At 32.6% G+C, this 17912-nt stretch overlaps 2 protein-coding genes across 4 annotated transcripts; both read left to right on the plus strand.

Annotated features, from left to right (window-relative positions):
• The first annotated feature begins 3337 nt into the window (after positions 1-3337).
• On the plus strand, positions 3338-7298 carry LOC18055473 (calcineurin B-like protein 10). 3 transcript variants are annotated; one of them, XM_006450759.2, is made up of 9 exons: positions 3340-3865; positions 3988-4159; positions 4541-4623; positions 5628-5687; positions 6046-6154; positions 6240-6292; positions 6378-6458; positions 6546-6658; positions 6824-7298. In XM_006450759.2, the coding sequence occupies exons 1-9, from the start codon at positions 3818-3820 to the stop codon at positions 6876-6878; spliced, it is 774 nt and encodes a 257-aa protein (XP_006450822.1). In that variant the 5' UTR covers positions 3340-3817; the 3' UTR covers positions 6879-7298. The 3 variants fall into 3 exon arrangements, with proteins under 3 accessions (XP_006450824.1, XP_024033388.1, XP_006450822.1); XM_006450761.2 differs by lacking the exon at positions 6824-7298 and having other exon boundaries at positions 3338-3865; positions 6546-6808; XM_024177620.1 differs by lacking the exon at positions 6824-7298 and having other exon boundaries at positions 3338-3865; positions 6556-6652.
• An 8016-nt stretch (positions 7299-15314) lies between these two features.
• LOC18055474 lies at positions 15315-17546 on the plus strand. The gene is made up of 6 exons (XM_006450762.2): positions 15315-15602; positions 15961-16031; positions 16107-16171; positions 16264-16773; positions 16848-16938; positions 17191-17546. Exons 1-6 carry the CDS (start codon positions 15461-15463, stop codon positions 17275-17277), a joined length of 966 nt encoding a protein of 321 aa, XP_006450825.1. The 5' UTR covers positions 15315-15460; the 3' UTR covers positions 17278-17546.
• The last annotated feature ends 366 nt before the right edge of the window (positions 17547-17912 follow it).

Here is a 17912-nt window from a genome sequence, read left to right on the forward strand (position 1 = left end):
CTCACTTTTACGAATATTTGCAATTCATCTTTATTTTTTTTTCTTGATACAATATTGAATCATCAAAAGAATACATGACTCCTTGATTCAAATTCATGTGAAGTTTTATTTATTCCATACATACAGCTTTATTAAGTCAAATTAGTGAAGACGTTGGAGTTGAACTTTGGGTCTATCACCAAATATTAATTCAAGTCTATTCCATTTCTGGTGGTATAATATTTACATTTTGATTTCTTGTATCAAATAATAAGACCTATAACTATTGTTAATTAATTAAAAAGACCTAAAACCTATAACTATTGTTAATAAGAACTATAACTAAGCCCCGAATTGTAAATATTCGTCAGTGATGAGATATTTAACTCGACCGTCATCTAACGAGACGCCAATGTCATGTAATAAGAGGCAACTAATTTTCACTTTCATTTACGGCGATGGAAAATGCTCAGTCAGTAATTTCATTTTGTTCCCAATGATAAAACTGATATTGACTAAAGGCATGATATTGATTAAGTAATTTATTCATAATGAAATATGTATGGTGCAGTGGATCCAAAATCAAAGGTGGGGAAGAAGTTTTGTAGTAAGAGTTGGATTTATTTTAGGGATATTATCATTTTTTCACTAAAGGTATTCTGACACATCATGTCAGTACTACGGTTTGGTAAAACTATCAATTTACCACCAAACATTTAAACTGTTAGCATTTTCCCACTATTCCGTTAAAAATCAGTTAATATGTAACGGAAAATTCCTCAAAGGTCAATTTTACCCATGGAGCATAAAAGACTATGTAATTAACTTTTTATGAATTTTGTAATTAAATCATCATTTGTTGTTCTTCCTTCTTAAAGGACAAAAATTACCCTTTATGAATTTTGTAAAATTGACCGTGTGGTGTTAGGTACTTCATAAATTGATTTAATTGATTTAATTTTTAAAGGGAAAATTTATTTATTTAATTTTTTGTGTAAAATTATTATCATCATATCAAAGATTAAATTGCTTCTTTTGCACATTCTTTTTGTTTCCCTTTCATAAATTAATTTTTTGTAGTAGAATAAATTGTCTTTAGCTCGTCAATTTAATAAATAACTTTTTGTTTCCCTTTCATAAGAACTTTAAAAGAAACTTAACTGATGAAAATATTTCGACAAATTATAAAAGTGTTTAGTTAATACAAAGGTAGAGAATGCATAAGTAAAATTTTGACATTAAACTTTTGGAATGATCCATGGCTTATCTTTGCCAACCAATTAATCAAATTATTGTTGTCGTGTGTGTATGTATGTATATATCAAATTTAATCCTTCATTGCAAATACCAAAATTTTCAGTCCCGACCATAATTTCAAAATGAATAGTTATCATATATCCACTTCTACATCGTTCTAGAAACAAGTATAAAGTGAAGGATATACACCCACCGACCGATACGACAGAAAGTAGGAATACGATAGAATTATCCCCATTACCCTAAATTCTGATCTTAGCTCGAAGAGGTGGCCATAACTTGTAATGTTAAAATCTCTGTTTGATTTTATCTCATGCCATGTCACGCGAATGGGCCAGGTATTATCACAATAATTCATTATTTTTTTTCCAAAAAAAAAAGCCAATTTCATATCTACAAAATCAACAATGTTTTTTTGCGTTCGCAGACCTCGTCAATGAATTGTTTAATCACGGGGTTGTTGGCACTATCCATTGTCCAAGATTCTACCATTTGAAAGGGACGGGGTTGAAAGATAAAAAGGAGATCTGCCGCGTTCGATATGGTGGATACAAGCATACAAAAGCCAAAATTATTGAATCATTTAATGTTAAAAAAGTAAACATGAGTTAAACGATTAATTAATCTTTACTTTTCAGTGCGTACGGACAGCAAGACACAAATAATATTCATAGTGAACACACGCGCAGATCTAGGGATGGCAATGGGGAGGGGAGGGGAGGGAACCGATCTCTCCGTATTCATTCTTGATATTTTACGTATGTCCCCATCTTCTTTCCGTTTCCATCAAAATTATTTGAGAGAATCCCCATTCCCTTCCCGAATAATAACAGGGGATCCCCGAGGGTCCCCGATCCCCGAATAACTAATATATTTTTTTTTTCGATTTTGAGTTAATCATATTAAAATAAAAAATTCAAATAAAAGTAAAATTCGAAATATATCTTACATTAATATCTATTACAAAAGTGACATACATTAAATTAGTAAGTAACGCAACATGCAAGGGATACAAACTTATTTTACAAATTATCATGAACAAATTAATAGTCTAATACAAAATTGTTACAAATAAAATCGAATTTAGATTCAAAATTAACTTTTTCAATGGTGGCGTGGGCACTTTATAAATGTGGACTATTCCCTTTACAACACAATAATTAAATCGGAGCAAATCAAAAGTAAATATTAGATTAGATTAGATTAGATATTAAAATTGTGATTCGCTGTGGGCAATTATAACATCTAAAATTAAATAAAAAATAGATTTAAGTTTAAAATATTTAAAGAATATCAAAATTAAAAAAAATGTTTGGCTAATAGAATCTACTCGGTCTTTTTAATGTCCTAAATAAAAATTTAGAACTTTAATTAGCTAATTAGGCCTAAAAATTTAATAATATAAATATTTTGATATTTTTTATTTTTACCAATATTTATAATTTTATAATTTAAATTTTATAATTTATTTACTAGTAATTTTAAAAAATTAAAATAAAAATAAAAATTAAAATGGGGAAATGGGTAGGGGATGAGGATTCCACCTCATCCCCGTCCCCTCCCCGAATAAGAAATTGGGTAAAAAAATTTCCTCGTCCCCTCCCCGAATAGGAAATTGGGTATGAAATTATTCCTATACCCTCCCCGAATGGAGAAAATCTCCGAGGGTACCCGTCCCCGTAGGAATTTTTGCCATCCCTACACAGATCGCAGTCGGTGATTACTAACCACAACAATTAACAAATCGATGCGTCCAACAAACTTGGTCTTCAACTTTTTCTTCTTCTTTTTCCCCCCCCGTAATTTATGAAAAAAAAAAAAGAAGTGTTCTTTGTAAGTGAGTGACTTAGTTAAGTAAAATTCTTTAAGGTAAGTACTATATAAATTTAACTTTTAATCATTCAATTAATTTCGTATTATTTTATAGAATAATGATACAATCATAAATTTTTATATAAATTTATTTTATATAAATTAATATATAATTAATTAAATAAAAATATAAAATAATAAAAAAATTTCATATAAAAAAATATTTAATTCAATTCGTGAATTAGCGCGGCGGTAGTTTGTACTGTATCATTGCCCTATTTTATAAGTTAAACTGGGGTTATCATAGTTGATAGCGACTCGAAGCAAAAATAGAAAGAAACTGATGGAATAATTTAAGATATTATCATCCGGCTCTGTTCTTCTTTTTAATTGTCAAATTTCATTTTCATACCAGGAGAGAAACCAACATTCATTCAAACATCATTTCCAATAAATCCAGTAACGTCGACGGCGTTTTCGCCAGTCTAATCAACGCCTTAATACTAAATCTATGAATGATATCTGTCTAGTTATACAGATTGATGACATTTTATGTAATTTCTATGGGTAGGTATAGATAAATTTTGCAGTGTGTCTTGAGTTGATATGAAAATGAAATCTTCCAATTGAACACGCTTCATATTCACGAACACCAACAACTTGCTCCTTTCCTACAGAAAAATAAGCAGAGAGACGGACAGAAGTTAATATAAATTCAAAGAAAAACAGTCGCGGTTCTCATGAGTTGTTTTCTGCCGGCTTCGGTTCAATGGATTCTTCCGCCAACCGATCCTTCTTGAGAGCCTTCGATTATGACGTATCTCCGTCGTCTGTACAAATACATACGTTAACATGAATTTGGTATTTTATTATTTCATTTTGATTTTTCTTTTTTTGCCTTTTTTCCTTTTTTTTTTTTGGTGATCTGTGGTTGAGCAGGGATCGAGCTCTTTGACATTCGGAGAGCGGATCTGTGCGGCGTGTATACCGTTGATTGCTATAATAGAAGCCGTCGTAATCACCGTCGCGAGTTGCTTTCGGTATCGGCCTCCAGTCCAGAAATGCCGCTTTGACGTCGGAGATCTTGCTCGACTTGCTGCTGAATCTCGATGTAATTTCTTTTTTTCTTGGACTGTGGTTTCTGATTGCAGAAGTTGATTTTTAATTTGTTTGCGGAGCTGAGAAATTTCGAATTCCCTGTTTTGTTGTAAGTTACTGAGCCAAAAAGCTCTGCATAAGCTTCTGCTGCGGCTCTGCTATTGTGAAAAGCAAATTAAGAGATTTTTACTTGTTGACTTATATTTTTGGTAGTTGCTGCAAGTGATTTTTCTTTTTGAATTGTTTTCTTTTGACACTTGTACCGAACAACAAAGTGTAATGTCGTCAAGAATAGAGTGACAAAATTTGAACATTGTGAATGTGCAAGTGTTTGTGTTTTTTTTTATACGTGTGATTGAGAGTTCTAACTTTTGTGTAATTGCTCATGGTGCAGTTTCTGTTAATGAATTGGAGGCTTTGTCCGAGCTGTATAAGAATCTCAGTTGTTCAATTATCAAAGACGGCTTGATACACAAGGTAAATATAAAATTTAAGTTTTTTTCTATTTTTCAGCTTAGAAGTTCTGATATTAACTTTTTAATGGTGTCCAGATCATTGGTTAGCATGAATTCAAGACGGTGATGGTTAGAATAATGCATCAAATATTTTGTTTTTATGATTCTATTTTAGGATCAACTAAGAAATTTCTTCAGTTTTATATCTCATGGTTCAAAACCTGCTTAACATATTGTTTCTAATTGACTTGGGGGGGGGGGGGGGGGGGGGGCTGCATTTATCAAGCATAAAAAGGGCGGACAACAATTTAGGTAGGTAAGCTTTGCAACCATCTCCTTGCATGTGTCTTCAACAAAAACCATTCCTACAAGTGTTCCTAGTTTGGCCCTTGATGTAGTTTTGACAGAGTGAGCTCTGATTGTTTCTAGTTATTTATTGTATTTTTGTTCTACGACATGTAAATTAGTGTGACCAACTATTGTTATTTGGTTTTTGATTCTGATTGATTTGTGATAAATTCTTGTATCATAATTGTCAATAAGCCAAATTCTTGTGTCATAATCGTCAGTAAGCCAATGAAACAGTTGATCTGGCAGATGTGATCTTGTGAAAAGGTAACCATTGGTATGTTGTATATTGTCCTTTTGTGCTTTTGCATGACACTGATGCAGTTGCTATAATGGGTGCTATCTCTTTACTCAAATTTGTTGAATCAAATATATAACATTGGGTATATATCTGTATGCCAAATGAAAGAGTGTGCCTCTTGAATGTGGTTCTTGGGCCATGGTTCACTATCTCTTACCCGCATTGGGAATTTATCCCAAAAATTTGGGTGTCTATGATGCTGTATGTATTGTTGGAAAAGAAAAAGGCATAAAATGATATCCACACTGAATAGGCAATCTAAAGCACGTCTTATTGTCACTCTTTCAACTGTTTTTATTAACGTCCATCTTGAGTGAGGATGGTGCTTTGTTTCTTGCATATTGAGATGACTATTTCAAATGATTGTTATCATGTAGGAAGAACTTCAAGTGGCACTCTTCCAAGCTCCATATGGCGAGAATCTCTTTTTGGACCGGGTAGGTAATCTTATTGGACTATCTCCTATGTGTTTATGATGAATTGGACTTTTATTTGGTTTAATTGCTTCCCACATGGTGGAAAGCTGGGGGTCAGTTATTGAACAAGAGAAATGTAAAGGGTGTCACTCACATAACTCCCAGGCCACTGTTGAGTTTGTTTAGTGTATATCTAGAAATGGAAGTCCGAAATCAACATTAACAAGATTTTGTGAGTTTAATAACAAAATAAAGTTTCTGTAATTCATTTGCATGTATTTTATGGTTTGAAGTCAAATGATAGAAGTTTAATTGTTATTTCAGAAAGTTTCTCTTTATATTACATCACTGTATGAAAATGTGGCATTTGTTTTTGTAGGTTTTTGATCTTTTTGATGAAAAGAAAAATGGTGTCATTGATTTTGAGGAATTTGTACACGCACTCAATGTCTTCCATCCTTATGCCCCAATAGAAGATAAAATTGATTGTAAGAGTTCAAGATAAAAAACTTTGGAATCATCTGCAACCATATTAATTATGTTCATTGAAACGTTTCATTTTGTTTCTTGCAGTCGCCTTCAGGCTCTATGATCTGAGACAAACTGGGTACATTGAGCGAGAGGAAGTGAGTATACTTCATCCAATTTTGTTATCGGTGATTCATGTTCTGAAATACTGATAACTGATGATTTGTTGTTCTATGTTTTCAGGTGAAGCAAATGGTAGTAGCCATATTGATGGAATCTGAAATAAAATTGCCAGATGATCTTCTTGAAGCCATCATTGATAAAGTATGGTCTTCTAATTTTTTTCCTTGTTTCTGCTGCTCATTTTCTGGGGCATTTTGATACTTATAGCATCCTCATCCATTTGTCCAGACATTTGCAGATGCTGATATAGATAAGGATGGCAGAATCAATAAAGAAGAATGGAAGGAATTTGCAGTTCGAAATCCATCCCTCTTAAAGAACATGACTCTTCCATATTTGACGTACGTAATTAGCTTGTGCGTTTTAATCTGCTTTTTCTTTCCTCAAAATTGGGGTGCCTAATTGCAATTTAAACCTATGATCCACACTGTCTATTTTGACCTAATAAATGCTAAAAATCATGCCAAACTGATGATCATGTTATTTTAATTGTTGTCATCCTACAGGGATATCACCACAATATTTCCAAGTTTTGTTTTTAACACCGAGGTTGAAGACTGAAAATTCAAAATCCTTTCTATTAAGGTGATTTAAAACTTGCAGACTGTTTTAAAAAATGGAAAAAAATTAAAAAATAAAAGTAAATACAGCTGCCACAGCAAACGGGGTGGATTAGCAAGTCAGCATAGAGCAAGCAAGGCCAGAATGATGACAATAATTTTGGGTTATTCCTATTGTTTCAGCTGTTAGTTTAGATTCTGATTGCACATCTGCTGCACAGTTAGTGGGAAAACTATGTAATGCCTAGCGCTGTTGTCTTAGATCCCTTGTCTGGGTTATCTGCCTCGTTTATGTTTGTTTTTCCTAGTAATCAGATAGTGCTGATCGTTAAGGATGATTTTTATTTTTATTTTTATTCTGGAGGATATTTTACTTGTAATTTTCAAATATTCAAGAGTTTATTCACTGTTTGATTGATGATTTAGGGTGTGTTTGGGAGTGAGGTGCTGTAGTTTTTAAGCTGCAGATGATGTGGAGTAAAATCCACAGTTGTGAAGTAGAAGTGTAAAAAAAATTTGTTAAGCTGCCAAAGTCTAACTCCAAGTGTTACCAAACAACCGCGTAGCTGGGTTTGGCAGTCCAATTAGCTCACCACACTCTCAAACAGGCTATTAATCCGTTAGTTATCGTAAACATGGTGTATTTTCTTTTTTAAATTTGTTTTTCATGTTTAGTTTCAAAAGACAAATTTAATAAGTGAAAATTAGGGAACCATTTTTTTTTGTTTTCCTTTCAATTTTTTTTAAAAGAATATTATGTAAAATACAACTACATAATTCTACCCAAAAAAAAAAATCATAATAAAGTTCACTAACAAAAATCACAATAATTAAACCCTCATAGATAGATGGAGAGACGCATATTCTCTATGAAAAAAAATGATATGTACACAGAAATTTTACAATAGATCAAAGGTAATATAATTATTGATGCATGTATGACTTGTGTAATTGAATTTAATATAGTTGTTACATACATTATGATATTTGAAAATAAAATTATAATAGTATCATTTACTTATTGTATGATTGATATTATACTTTTGATTTATTGGAAAATTTCTCCCGTACACAATCGACTGTGGTGGCTAAATAAGGGAAAATTTTTTTTTTATCCCTAGAGTTTAATGCAATAGTCCATTTCATCCCTATTTTTTAAATAATAGCCTAAAACATCCTTTCGCTAACTCACTATTAGTTTAATGCCGTTAACTAGTAATTCATTGAGGGCAAAATAATTTTTTTTTATTAAAGTGGTACAAATTATATTAAAATATTTTTTTACACAATTAAATAACATTACAAAATATACAAAATTTATTAATTTTTTCTTAAATGAAATTAACGATGAAATAGTTTGATATAGTTATTGAATAATCATCATAAGTAACAAATTATAATTACCACAATATCTTTAAATCATTATAAGAAAAACTCAAAAATACAACTAATTTTTATGTGCTTGCATGTGCTGAAAATCTTTTTAATCTTCAGCCAATTTTTATTATGAGCTTTACACCACTCTTTTTCGACCATTATTGTCTCCTCAAATCCTTACTACTATCTCCCTAAATCCTTACCACTATCTGCTCAAGTCAGCTCACAGTGCAATTAGAGAATATATTTATACGAATATAAAAATTATAATTATTTTTTATTTTAAATCTCGAGTTTATAGGGTTTTTCATGTCGTCAAAATAGAGAGAAGTGTAAAATAATTACTTGAAATGGAAGTTTTCATCTTTTTCGATATTTCTTGTTTAGTGGGATTAGATAAATATTATTTTTAGTTATATGTCAATTTTAATTTACTCTTTCTAATTTTCTCTTTAATGAAAAATCTTTTTTGACCCTCAATGAATAACTAACTAACGATATTTAACTAATAGTGAGTTAATAGAAAAATATTTTAAGTTATTATTTAAAAAATAAAGATGAAATAAACTGTTACGTGAAATCCTAGGGATGTGAATGAATTTTCCCCGGTTGAATAATTGCCGACACAATCAAATGACTGGTTCTCATATGTTTGGCCAGTAGTAAAGGCTGTAAAGTGAGGGTCGAATTGGGAGACTATCTGATCGATGTTGTATCTTTGTGAAGTTGCTGACCGGGCGAAGTGGTGTAAAACCGGAATCGGCGGGTATGGTATGTCTGTGAAGAAGTTACGATTGAAGAACCCGACGAATCGTGCGAAGACTTTGTAGATTAGGTCGATATAAATCTTATAATAACGCCTCCGATGATTTATCGTTTTTATTTATATATCAGATGCTCCAAAACCGCCGGTACAAACTACCTCCACCAGCCAGGTTACTGTTTCTGCTTCACTCCCTATCATTATTATTCGTTTGGCCACCCTCCACTTTTCAACTATATTTCCCCTTTTGTTTAATATCGCACCAGATGACCACCTATTCCTTCCATCCAGTAATTTGCTCATCTCTCATAAATTTTAGGAAAAAACTATTTATCTCGAAATTGCACCCTGAATTTACTCCCGAAAGCAAATGAAGCAACACGTAGAAAGTGAAAATAAAAGTGAAAGCGTTTTATTTTTTGGAGCGTAAATTCAGGGTTAATAGCAGCACTCTAAATTTTATTACTATACGTTTGCTTCTCGTTACCGTCTTTCTGACAACAACAGTGTTGTTAATAATGTGTTCATATTCACTTTACGCACAGGGATCTCCCCTGAGGTTTTACATATTTACACTTAAATGCAAAGTATGACCGTATCGAACATTGGAAATCATTAGAAAAAACAAAAGTAAAAATTGAAAATTTTATTCTTGCAGTAGCTATATAGTGTTCTAATTCCAAGCGCAAAAAAAATATCAATCACAACCCATTTCTTTCATTTGCTCCTCATGCTACAACAATTATACAAGGGTTCCATGAGAGAAAGCATTTTGTTCCATGAAGCAAATAGTAATATAAGAAATATAGTTGTACTCGCTTTCTTCTGTTCTTCATACTTGCTGTTTATTGTTTGGTATTAGCACGAGATAAATAATATCCTGAATTCTTGATCATAAACTATGCATCTCCAACAAGATTGCTTCCTAAATTGTCATCTAACTTCGTTATATTCAACAATATTTTTATTGCTCGATAAGAATTTATGAAGAAACTAATTTATTGTTTATTAATAAGTCTCGTGAACTTCCTTGTAATTTACAGCCTAGATATGTAGCCCGTTTGGGATTGTAGTGAGATAACTGGGCTGACAAAATCCAGTTATTAAGGTATTTGGTAATACTTGTACATAGGCTTTGACAGTTTAGTAAATTTTTTTCCCCAACTTCTATTCCACAACTGTAGTTTTTACTTCACAGCAGCTGCATCTTAAAAGTTACAGCACCTCACTCCCAAACACACTCATAGTTCTGACTACATGCTTCTTCATGACAGGTGGAAAACCCAATTACAATTTTTTTCCCAAAAAAAAAATTCAACCATTTTACAAGATTCGATTTCTGACTATATAAAATGCTTCTTCATCACAGATGGAAAACCCAATTACAATTTTTTTACAAAAAAACAATCAACCATTTTACAAGATTCGATTTCAACAACTAACAACTATCAGTTACATTCAACAGAGATCTATCAACCCAATTTCAATTTTAATAAAATTTATCCAAAATCTCAACACCATCCATCATCTTCAAAACTGTGAAAAAAAAACTATTTTTTAAAACTAATTTTAATTTCTAACATGCAACTAACCCTTAAGGTCAATCACATGTTAATATATTCAAATCACACCTTCAAGAACATGCAACAGCTTCTTCAAAAGAGCATCAACCTGGTTGTAATTTTATTTTCCAATAAAGCGACTAAGAATCACTAAGCTGTGAACATGCGAAGCAGTTCGATGACAGTTCCATCGAAAGCAGGTCACTGGCAGTGATCACCCGACGGCAATATTTTTCCCCCACCGTTCTTTTATCCTTAATCACTTTTTCTTCGAATTTAGGGGTTAGTCATATTTGGACTTTGAAATGGAGAGGCTTTGAGCCTAAAATAAGTTTTTGGGTTTGTTTCAATCATATCAGATTTATGCTTCTACAAGGTCTGATCAGTGTAGCTTCAGTCACCGGTGGCCAGTGACACCCCACCGTTGGGTTTATTTCTCACATATTGTGGACTGGTATAAATTATTTTAATTATTTTTGACGTTTTACCGGATTAATACGTGACTATGTCCAATATTAAGCAGTAATTTTGATAGACTCATTTATTAAGTAATCAAATATTATGTTAATAAGTCTGATTTTGTCATACCCTATATACTAGTATATTATGGATAATTATAACATTCAATTGTGTTATTTTAGCTCATAATGAGATAGACAATTTTGTACTCCGAACTCAGGGACAGTATTTAAGTGACTTCAGCCCATTGGAAGTTTACTTTTCATTAATTTGGGGCATTAGTACAATGCATCTCTCTCTTTTCTCTCGTTTTGCCGATTGTGTGTGTGTGCAGTGCATGAGGAACTAGATTTTGCAGCTGAATTTGAAGCTAAAATTGCTGCATATTGGAAGAACACAACGCTAGATTTGAGCGCAAGAAACAAAAGATGAACAACAAGCTAGGATATGTGACTAATCAAGGTAAATCTAGAACTTTTACCTAATATATGTGTTTACTTGGAGATGCAAGATTAAGGTCATAAAACTCAAATTATTTCAGTAATTGGTATCAGAGCACATGGTTATGATCAGGGGCGGATGCAGCAAGCCCCCACTGGCCAAAACAATTTTAAAAATAAAAGAGAAAAATATTTTAGTTTTCTAATTAGCCCCCATTAAATTTATTAAAATAGTCACTATAAAATATAAACTCCCATAAAATTTAAACTTTTACTTTTAAGAATTATAAAAACCTATATTTTAATTAAAAATAATGATAGGCCACCACCCAAAATATTTTCTATTATAAAAAATAAGGTTAATTCTTCCAGTTTCTATAATAATATTAGAACGAACGTTTTTAGTAATGAAACTCCGAAGAATCATCTTTGGAATCGGATGGGATAAATGATAGTTTGGTTTTTTATATAAGAAACAATAAATTTAAGAATATTGATAATGAGTCTATTGCATAACATTTTTAAAATATGAAAATGCATAGAGAATAATTATAAATGTATTAGCAAATATTTTACATATTCAAGAATCAAAATTTTAGTTTTTTTATATTTTATTATTATCTAATTTAGCCCCCGATAAATTATTTTTTTAGATCCGCCACTGGTTATGGTTGTACATTTCCTTGTAAACCATGGTTAATTTTATTGATGAATCAAACTTAGATCACTCATAGAATTTTTTTCCTTAATTTCAGATTTTTTGTTTTTGGATATAGTTAAGTAAATGATTGTTAAATAATGTATGAGCAATGACTGTGGAGTAAAAATACAAACTTTTCATATTTTTTTGTGGTAAAATTCGAGATGGTATGAACAAAAAATACTGTAGCTTACTGTAGTGTCACGGTGGATGCATCCCTGCGAGATGAAGTTGAAGGGATAAAATTATATGGATCCCTAAACTTTATGAAATGTCAGTATGACCCAGTTTTAGAAAATATTTACATATGAAAACTTTTTTTGGCCTAACATGTGTGAAAATTTTTTACAAGGGTCCTTGACTTAAGGTCAACGTAGTCAAATATCATTTTAGTCCCTAATATAAATATAAATAAAATATCATAAGTTATTGGGCCACAATAGAATTTATTAAAATATTAGGAACTCAAATGATAGTTTACCACATTGACCTTCTGTCAAGGACCCTTTTGAAAAAATTTCAAACATAGGCCAAAACAAAATTTTCATATGCAAACATTTTCTAAAACTAAGCCATAATGAAATTTCATAAAGTTTAGGAATCCAAATTATATTATCCCTTTAACTTATCTCCAAACTCGGGATGCACCTACACTGACACTATAGTAAGCTACAATAATTTTTGTTCATACCATCCCGATTTTACCCATAAAAAATTCTGAAATTAAAGAAAAAATTTCATGAGTGAGCCAAGTTAGATTCATCAATAAAATTAACCATGGTTTATAAGGAAATGCATAACCATGATTTCTGATACCAATTGCTGAAATAATTTGAGTTTTATGCCCTTAATTTTACATTTCCAAGTAAACACATATACTAGGTAAAAGTTCTAAATTTACCTTAATTAGTCATGGATCCAAACTTGTTGTTAAGCTTTTGTTTCTAGCACTCGAATCCAGCATTTTGTTCTTCCAATATGCAACATCCACTGCACCACTTTTTGATGTTGCCACTTTCATATTCTTTCAAATGGGATTCTTCGTATTTGAGCTTGATTTGGTGAGGCTTGAAGCATAAAGAGAAGATTTTGTGTTTGCTTGGGATGAATAAATTGCTTTATAGGTTGGATTTGGTGAATTTTAAGATGAATTAGAGCATTTTAATTTTGGGGATGGCTACGTGGTTTCATTGATGAAAAAAAAAGAGTTTTGCCTTTTTTCTTCAATTTGTGTGAATTTTGCTTGCAATTTTCTAAATTTATGCTCATATATTTTTACGATATATGAAACTAAGTTCAAATGGCGGGAGGTAATTGATAATACTGTCATACTACGCATTTAATTGCAAATACATAAAACCTCAGGGTAGATCCTTAAAAATTATCCTTTTATGCACATAATTGGTTATTATTATTAAATAGATGCAATCATGCAATCGTTTTGATCGTTGTACATAGGGCTGGGCAAAATCGGGTTCGGGTCTGATTCGGATTAACTCGATCGGGTTTCTGGTTGATCGGGTTGGATAAAAATTCATCCGAATATATAACCCGATTTGATCTGATTCAAATTATATATTTGGGTTGAGTTCGGATTGAATCGAGTTCGAATTAGATATAATATATAATGAATATATACCAAGTATCAACGCCTTAAACTCAAGCTTCCAAAACTCAAATGTCAACAGCCAAAATTTGGGTTGCAGCTTGCGGGTTCGAACGGAGCTTGAACTGAATCGGGTAATGGTGAAGGATTGGAAGAGTGGAGGTGGCACAACAGATATGATACTTAGTAGCAACAGATCAATAGATCGGATCACGATCCTCGTGGAGCAGCTTCGATCATCGTCAACTTTAGATGGTTGCTGCGTCTGACGGCTGTGTGGCTGTCGTTTGTTTGCGGGAGGTGCTATGTGTTTGTGTTTTGTTCGTTTGAGGGAGGCGTTGCGTGTGGGCCGTGTGGCTGTCGGTAATGGGTTAGGAGCGAGGCTACTTGTGCCTTATGCTGTGTGCTGTCGTTTAAGAGGAAGCTGTTTGAGGGAAGCTGTCGTTTGTTTGAGGGATGTTGCTTGTGCCTTGTGTCGTCATTGTTGTGTGTTGTTTTCTAGTGTTGTTAATGGTTTAATGCGTTGACTTGTGTTTGTTTGTAATGCTTTGTGTGTGTGGACCGACTGGTGTGTGTTGAGTGTTTAGGATTACTGGGTTAGGATTTAGGAGTTTAGTTGCAACTTTCATTTAGGATTTAGGTTTCAGCTTTCATTTTTTATTTTCTTGTTTCTGATTTTTTTTTTAATTTTTTTTTTGTGTCAACCTGATTGGGTTTTCGGATCAAACCCGATCCGATCACGATCTGATTGAGTTGACACAAATTCATCTAATCAGGTTTAATTAACAACCTGATCCGATCCGAACATGATATATATTTTATGAGAACATTTCTCTTGTTTTATAGACATGGGAATAAAGTATTTACTATATCAATCTAATACAATTGAAAATTTATAAAGTTATCTTAAAAGTTTAAATATATGGATTCTTTTAATATTTTTCTCTCAATATAATTTTTATAAAATATTATACAATAATTTAATAACACCTCGTAAAAATAAATTATCGTTCTAAAACATATTTTATTTATTTTAAACTTTTCATGTAACATATCATATATTTTTAGTAATATACAAATAATTATTATTATGTGAAGGTAAATTTATTAAGATGAGATTTAAAAAGATTTTAATTTATTATAATATAACAATCTTAATTTTTAATGATTACATGAAATTGTTTCTATATAAAGGAGGTGCCACCGTATTTACTGCAGATAAGGACAAAATTAAGGGCATGGTGCACCCAAAGCAACTCAGATGCAGCCTCATATTTTATCTCCTATTTATCTTTATTATTTTCGTAATCAATTAATTAAAAAAAATTAAAAATCGTAGGTGCTGTAACCTGTAAAAGCTTGGCTTCTTATTCATTTATGATAATATGTATAATTAATTAAAGTATACACATAAAAGATAATTTTTTTTTTTTTAAAAAAAAAAAACAGATAAAGGAGTACCAACTACCGAGAGGACCGAGACTTCTACTACCGCGTGATAACAAATAAATAAGTAAAGAGGCTTTCGCAGTCTCGCTGGAGGGGGTGTTTTACAGCTGTTAGAATCTATGCATAAGACACGTGTACAAATATCTCCAAGCCCCGTCTCCCAAAGTAACAAAAAGAAGGAATAAATATACTCACACTGTTTTCTCTCCCAGAGCCTCCACAAGGCAATGGCGGACAAACCCAGCAAGGCATTGGTGTTATACGGCGACGGATTGGCCCGTTTCGTAGAACCATCGCACGCCCATCTCCACTCACTTGCATCTAAAGCTGCCTGTGGCTTTTTGAGCCTTCCTATTGCACCTCCCTCAGGTTTGCTTCTCTTTTTTCTTTTCATTCATTTTTTGCTATTGCTGCTTTAATTTGATACTGCTTTATTTGGATTATTGAAAATCGCATGTAAGATCAGAGGAATAATGAAAAAAAAAAAAGATCGTATGTTGTTTCAGCACAAATTAGGTGTAATTATTGATCAATTATCTTCAGCTAGCTCATGTTTGTATAGAGTTTCAAGGTTCTGAATGTTTGCATGTTCTTGTTTGTCCAGCAGCACGGAGCTGCAATTTAATATCTTCATGCCTTTTTTTTTCATTATTTTTAATCGTCTCAGCTTACAGATGAATGTTGCTACATCTGTGATTGTTGGGATTTACTTAGATTTAGATTGCAGAAAGCGAGGAAGAGCGAATTGTTAGAGAGTTCGCAGTATTGATTGATGCAAATCAAGATTATCTCAGTGGAGTAAGATTCACAGACTTTCAGAATTTGGAAAATTTAATTTTGTACCAGTCTAAAATTTGTTAGTTCTCATATTAGATTGGAGAACATACTACTGAACTAAAATGGGAGGAGAAGTCACCATTTCAAACTATATCCGATAGGTATCATTTGCTTAGACTTACTATGAATGAGAACTGTATGTTAAAGTGCGCATTGTCAAGATTGGCTAACACACTTATTCCTTACATTTCAGGTTCATGGGATTGAAAGCCGCTTTAATCACAACTAATTCAAGGTTGAAATCTTTTGGTGACAAACTTGGCTTTGCTACATTGCAATTAAATGAGTTAATCGAAACAAGTGATTCGCTTTCTGGATCACCAATTGATGTTGTGGCCTCGGAGTTGCTGAAGTTGTTAGGGCTTCAGAGAGGGAAGATGGAAGAAGTGAGCCAATTTGATTTAGTATTGGTGCACATTGGGGCTGGTGAAAAGACGAATGACGACAAAGGCAAGGCCGTTGCTCATGATTTGGAATATATCAATGCTTTGGTCCGTGTTATATTACAAATGGCTCAACCTGCTACTGAAGTTGGTTCACGTTTGCACTTGTCTGTTGTATTGAGCTATGGACAAGTTTTGGAGGCAGATAATTCCAATCTTTCAGTTTTGATTTCTATCGATGAGAAAAGTTCTGATCTTTCAGCGCTCTTCCCTCGTCAAAGTTACACTATGAAAGGAGAAACTCCGCGGAATGATGTTAGGTAGGAAAATACTTTGTTGATTCTTACATCCTGTTTACAGTATCTGACGAATATTGCTAACTTGTAATCAACAGGCACCATTGCCCAATGCTTATCTCTCAATGGCAGTATGCTGTCACCCGCAAAGATATGGCAGAGACATTTTCTTTTAAAGATTTTAAAGAGGTATAGATTGATTTGTTGGATCTTATATTGAGCTTTGCCTAAAAACAAAATGAAGTTTGATTGGTCCTGTTTCAAATCATACCTTACTTCAAATTGTTTATTTTCATGAGAACATTATGATTATCTTCAGAACATGTCATAATTAATGGTTCTCTATCTGAATATCATCCAGGTAGACATAAATTCATGGGCTTCTGGTTTATTGATTTTACTAATAAAGGTACTTGTGCATCATTTTTGTTGCCGTTGCAGCATGGTGGCTATCTCACAATACCAGCTGATAGATTTCTGCATGAAGTTGCTTTTAAGCTTTGGAAGGCCCCAAAGTATGGAGCATAAAATGGATTCCTTTCAAAAGTGTACTATTCTGGGATGGTTGCTCAGCCTTTGGGTATTGGTAAACAGATAAGCCCAGGATCATGCACTTTTGGATGTCATACTCAAGCATCTGTTGATGTTGTTCTTGAGTTTGTGATGCCAAATGAATACCTTGATGATTAGACGTGCTTAATAATCGCATTTCCCCAAATTAAAAGGGGCTTACTAATGCTAGTCGTGTGGCAGTTTTAACTTCAATCATATATCAGCCTCTGTTGATGTTGTTCTTAGGGCTTACCAATGCTAGTTGTGTGGCAGTTTTAATTTCAAATCACATATCAGCCTCTGTTGATGTTGTTCTTGATTTTGTGTTGCTAAATGAATACCCTGATCAGAAGACGCGCTTAACACTCGCATTTGCCCGCCATGAAAAGGAGCTTACTTAATGCTAGTCGTGTGGCAGTTCTAACTTCAAATTGCATACCTGGTACAAATTGTCAAAACTTCTGATGTGTTTTTCTCATTTTGGGTAAAGAACAGAAACTGTTTATACTGATGGAATGCAAAAATTTCAAGAAAGAATTATTTTGTAGATTTGCTTTTGAATATTTGAATGTATGGTATTAATTTAGGAAAACCCATACAAATTTGGGCAT

This window comes from Citrus clementina, unplaced genomic scaffold, assembly GCF_000493195.1.
Source record: "Citrus clementina cultivar Clemenules unplaced genomic scaffold, Citrus_clementina_v1.0 scaffold_1, whole genome shotgun sequence".
NCBI classification, from domain to species: domain Eukaryota; kingdom Viridiplantae; phylum Streptophyta; class Magnoliopsida; order Sapindales; family Rutaceae; genus Citrus; species Citrus x clementina.

What these genes read in the sequence shown, in the direction of transcription:
- LOC18055473 (XM_006450761.2), top strand. Translation starts at nt 3,818, where the DNA reads ATGGATTCTTCCGCCAACCGATCCTTCTTGAGAGCCTTCGATTATGAC. An exon ending in AATAGAAGATAAAATTGATT is followed by an intron (nt 6,155 to 6,239) that starts GTAAGAGTTCAA and finishes TGTTTCTTGCAG; the next exon opens with TCGCCTTCAGGCTCTATGAT. An exon ending in TTGAAGCCATCATTGATAAA is followed by an intron (nt 6,459 to 6,545) that starts GTATGGTCTTCT and finishes CCATTTGTCCAG; the next exon opens with ACATTTGCAGATGCTGATAT.
- LOC18055474 (XM_006450762.2), top strand. Translation starts at nt 15,461, where the DNA reads ATGGCGGACAAACCCAGCAAGGCATTGGTGTTATACGGCGACGGATTG. An exon ending in TTTCAAACTATATCCGATAG is followed by an intron (nt 16,172 to 16,263) that starts GTATCATTTGCT and finishes CTTACATTTCAG; the next exon opens with GTTCATGGGATTGAAAGCCG. An exon ending in ACTCCGCGGAATGATGTTAG is followed by an intron (nt 16,774 to 16,847) that starts GTAGGAAAATAC and finishes TGTAATCAACAG; the next exon opens with GCACCATTGCCCAATGCTTA.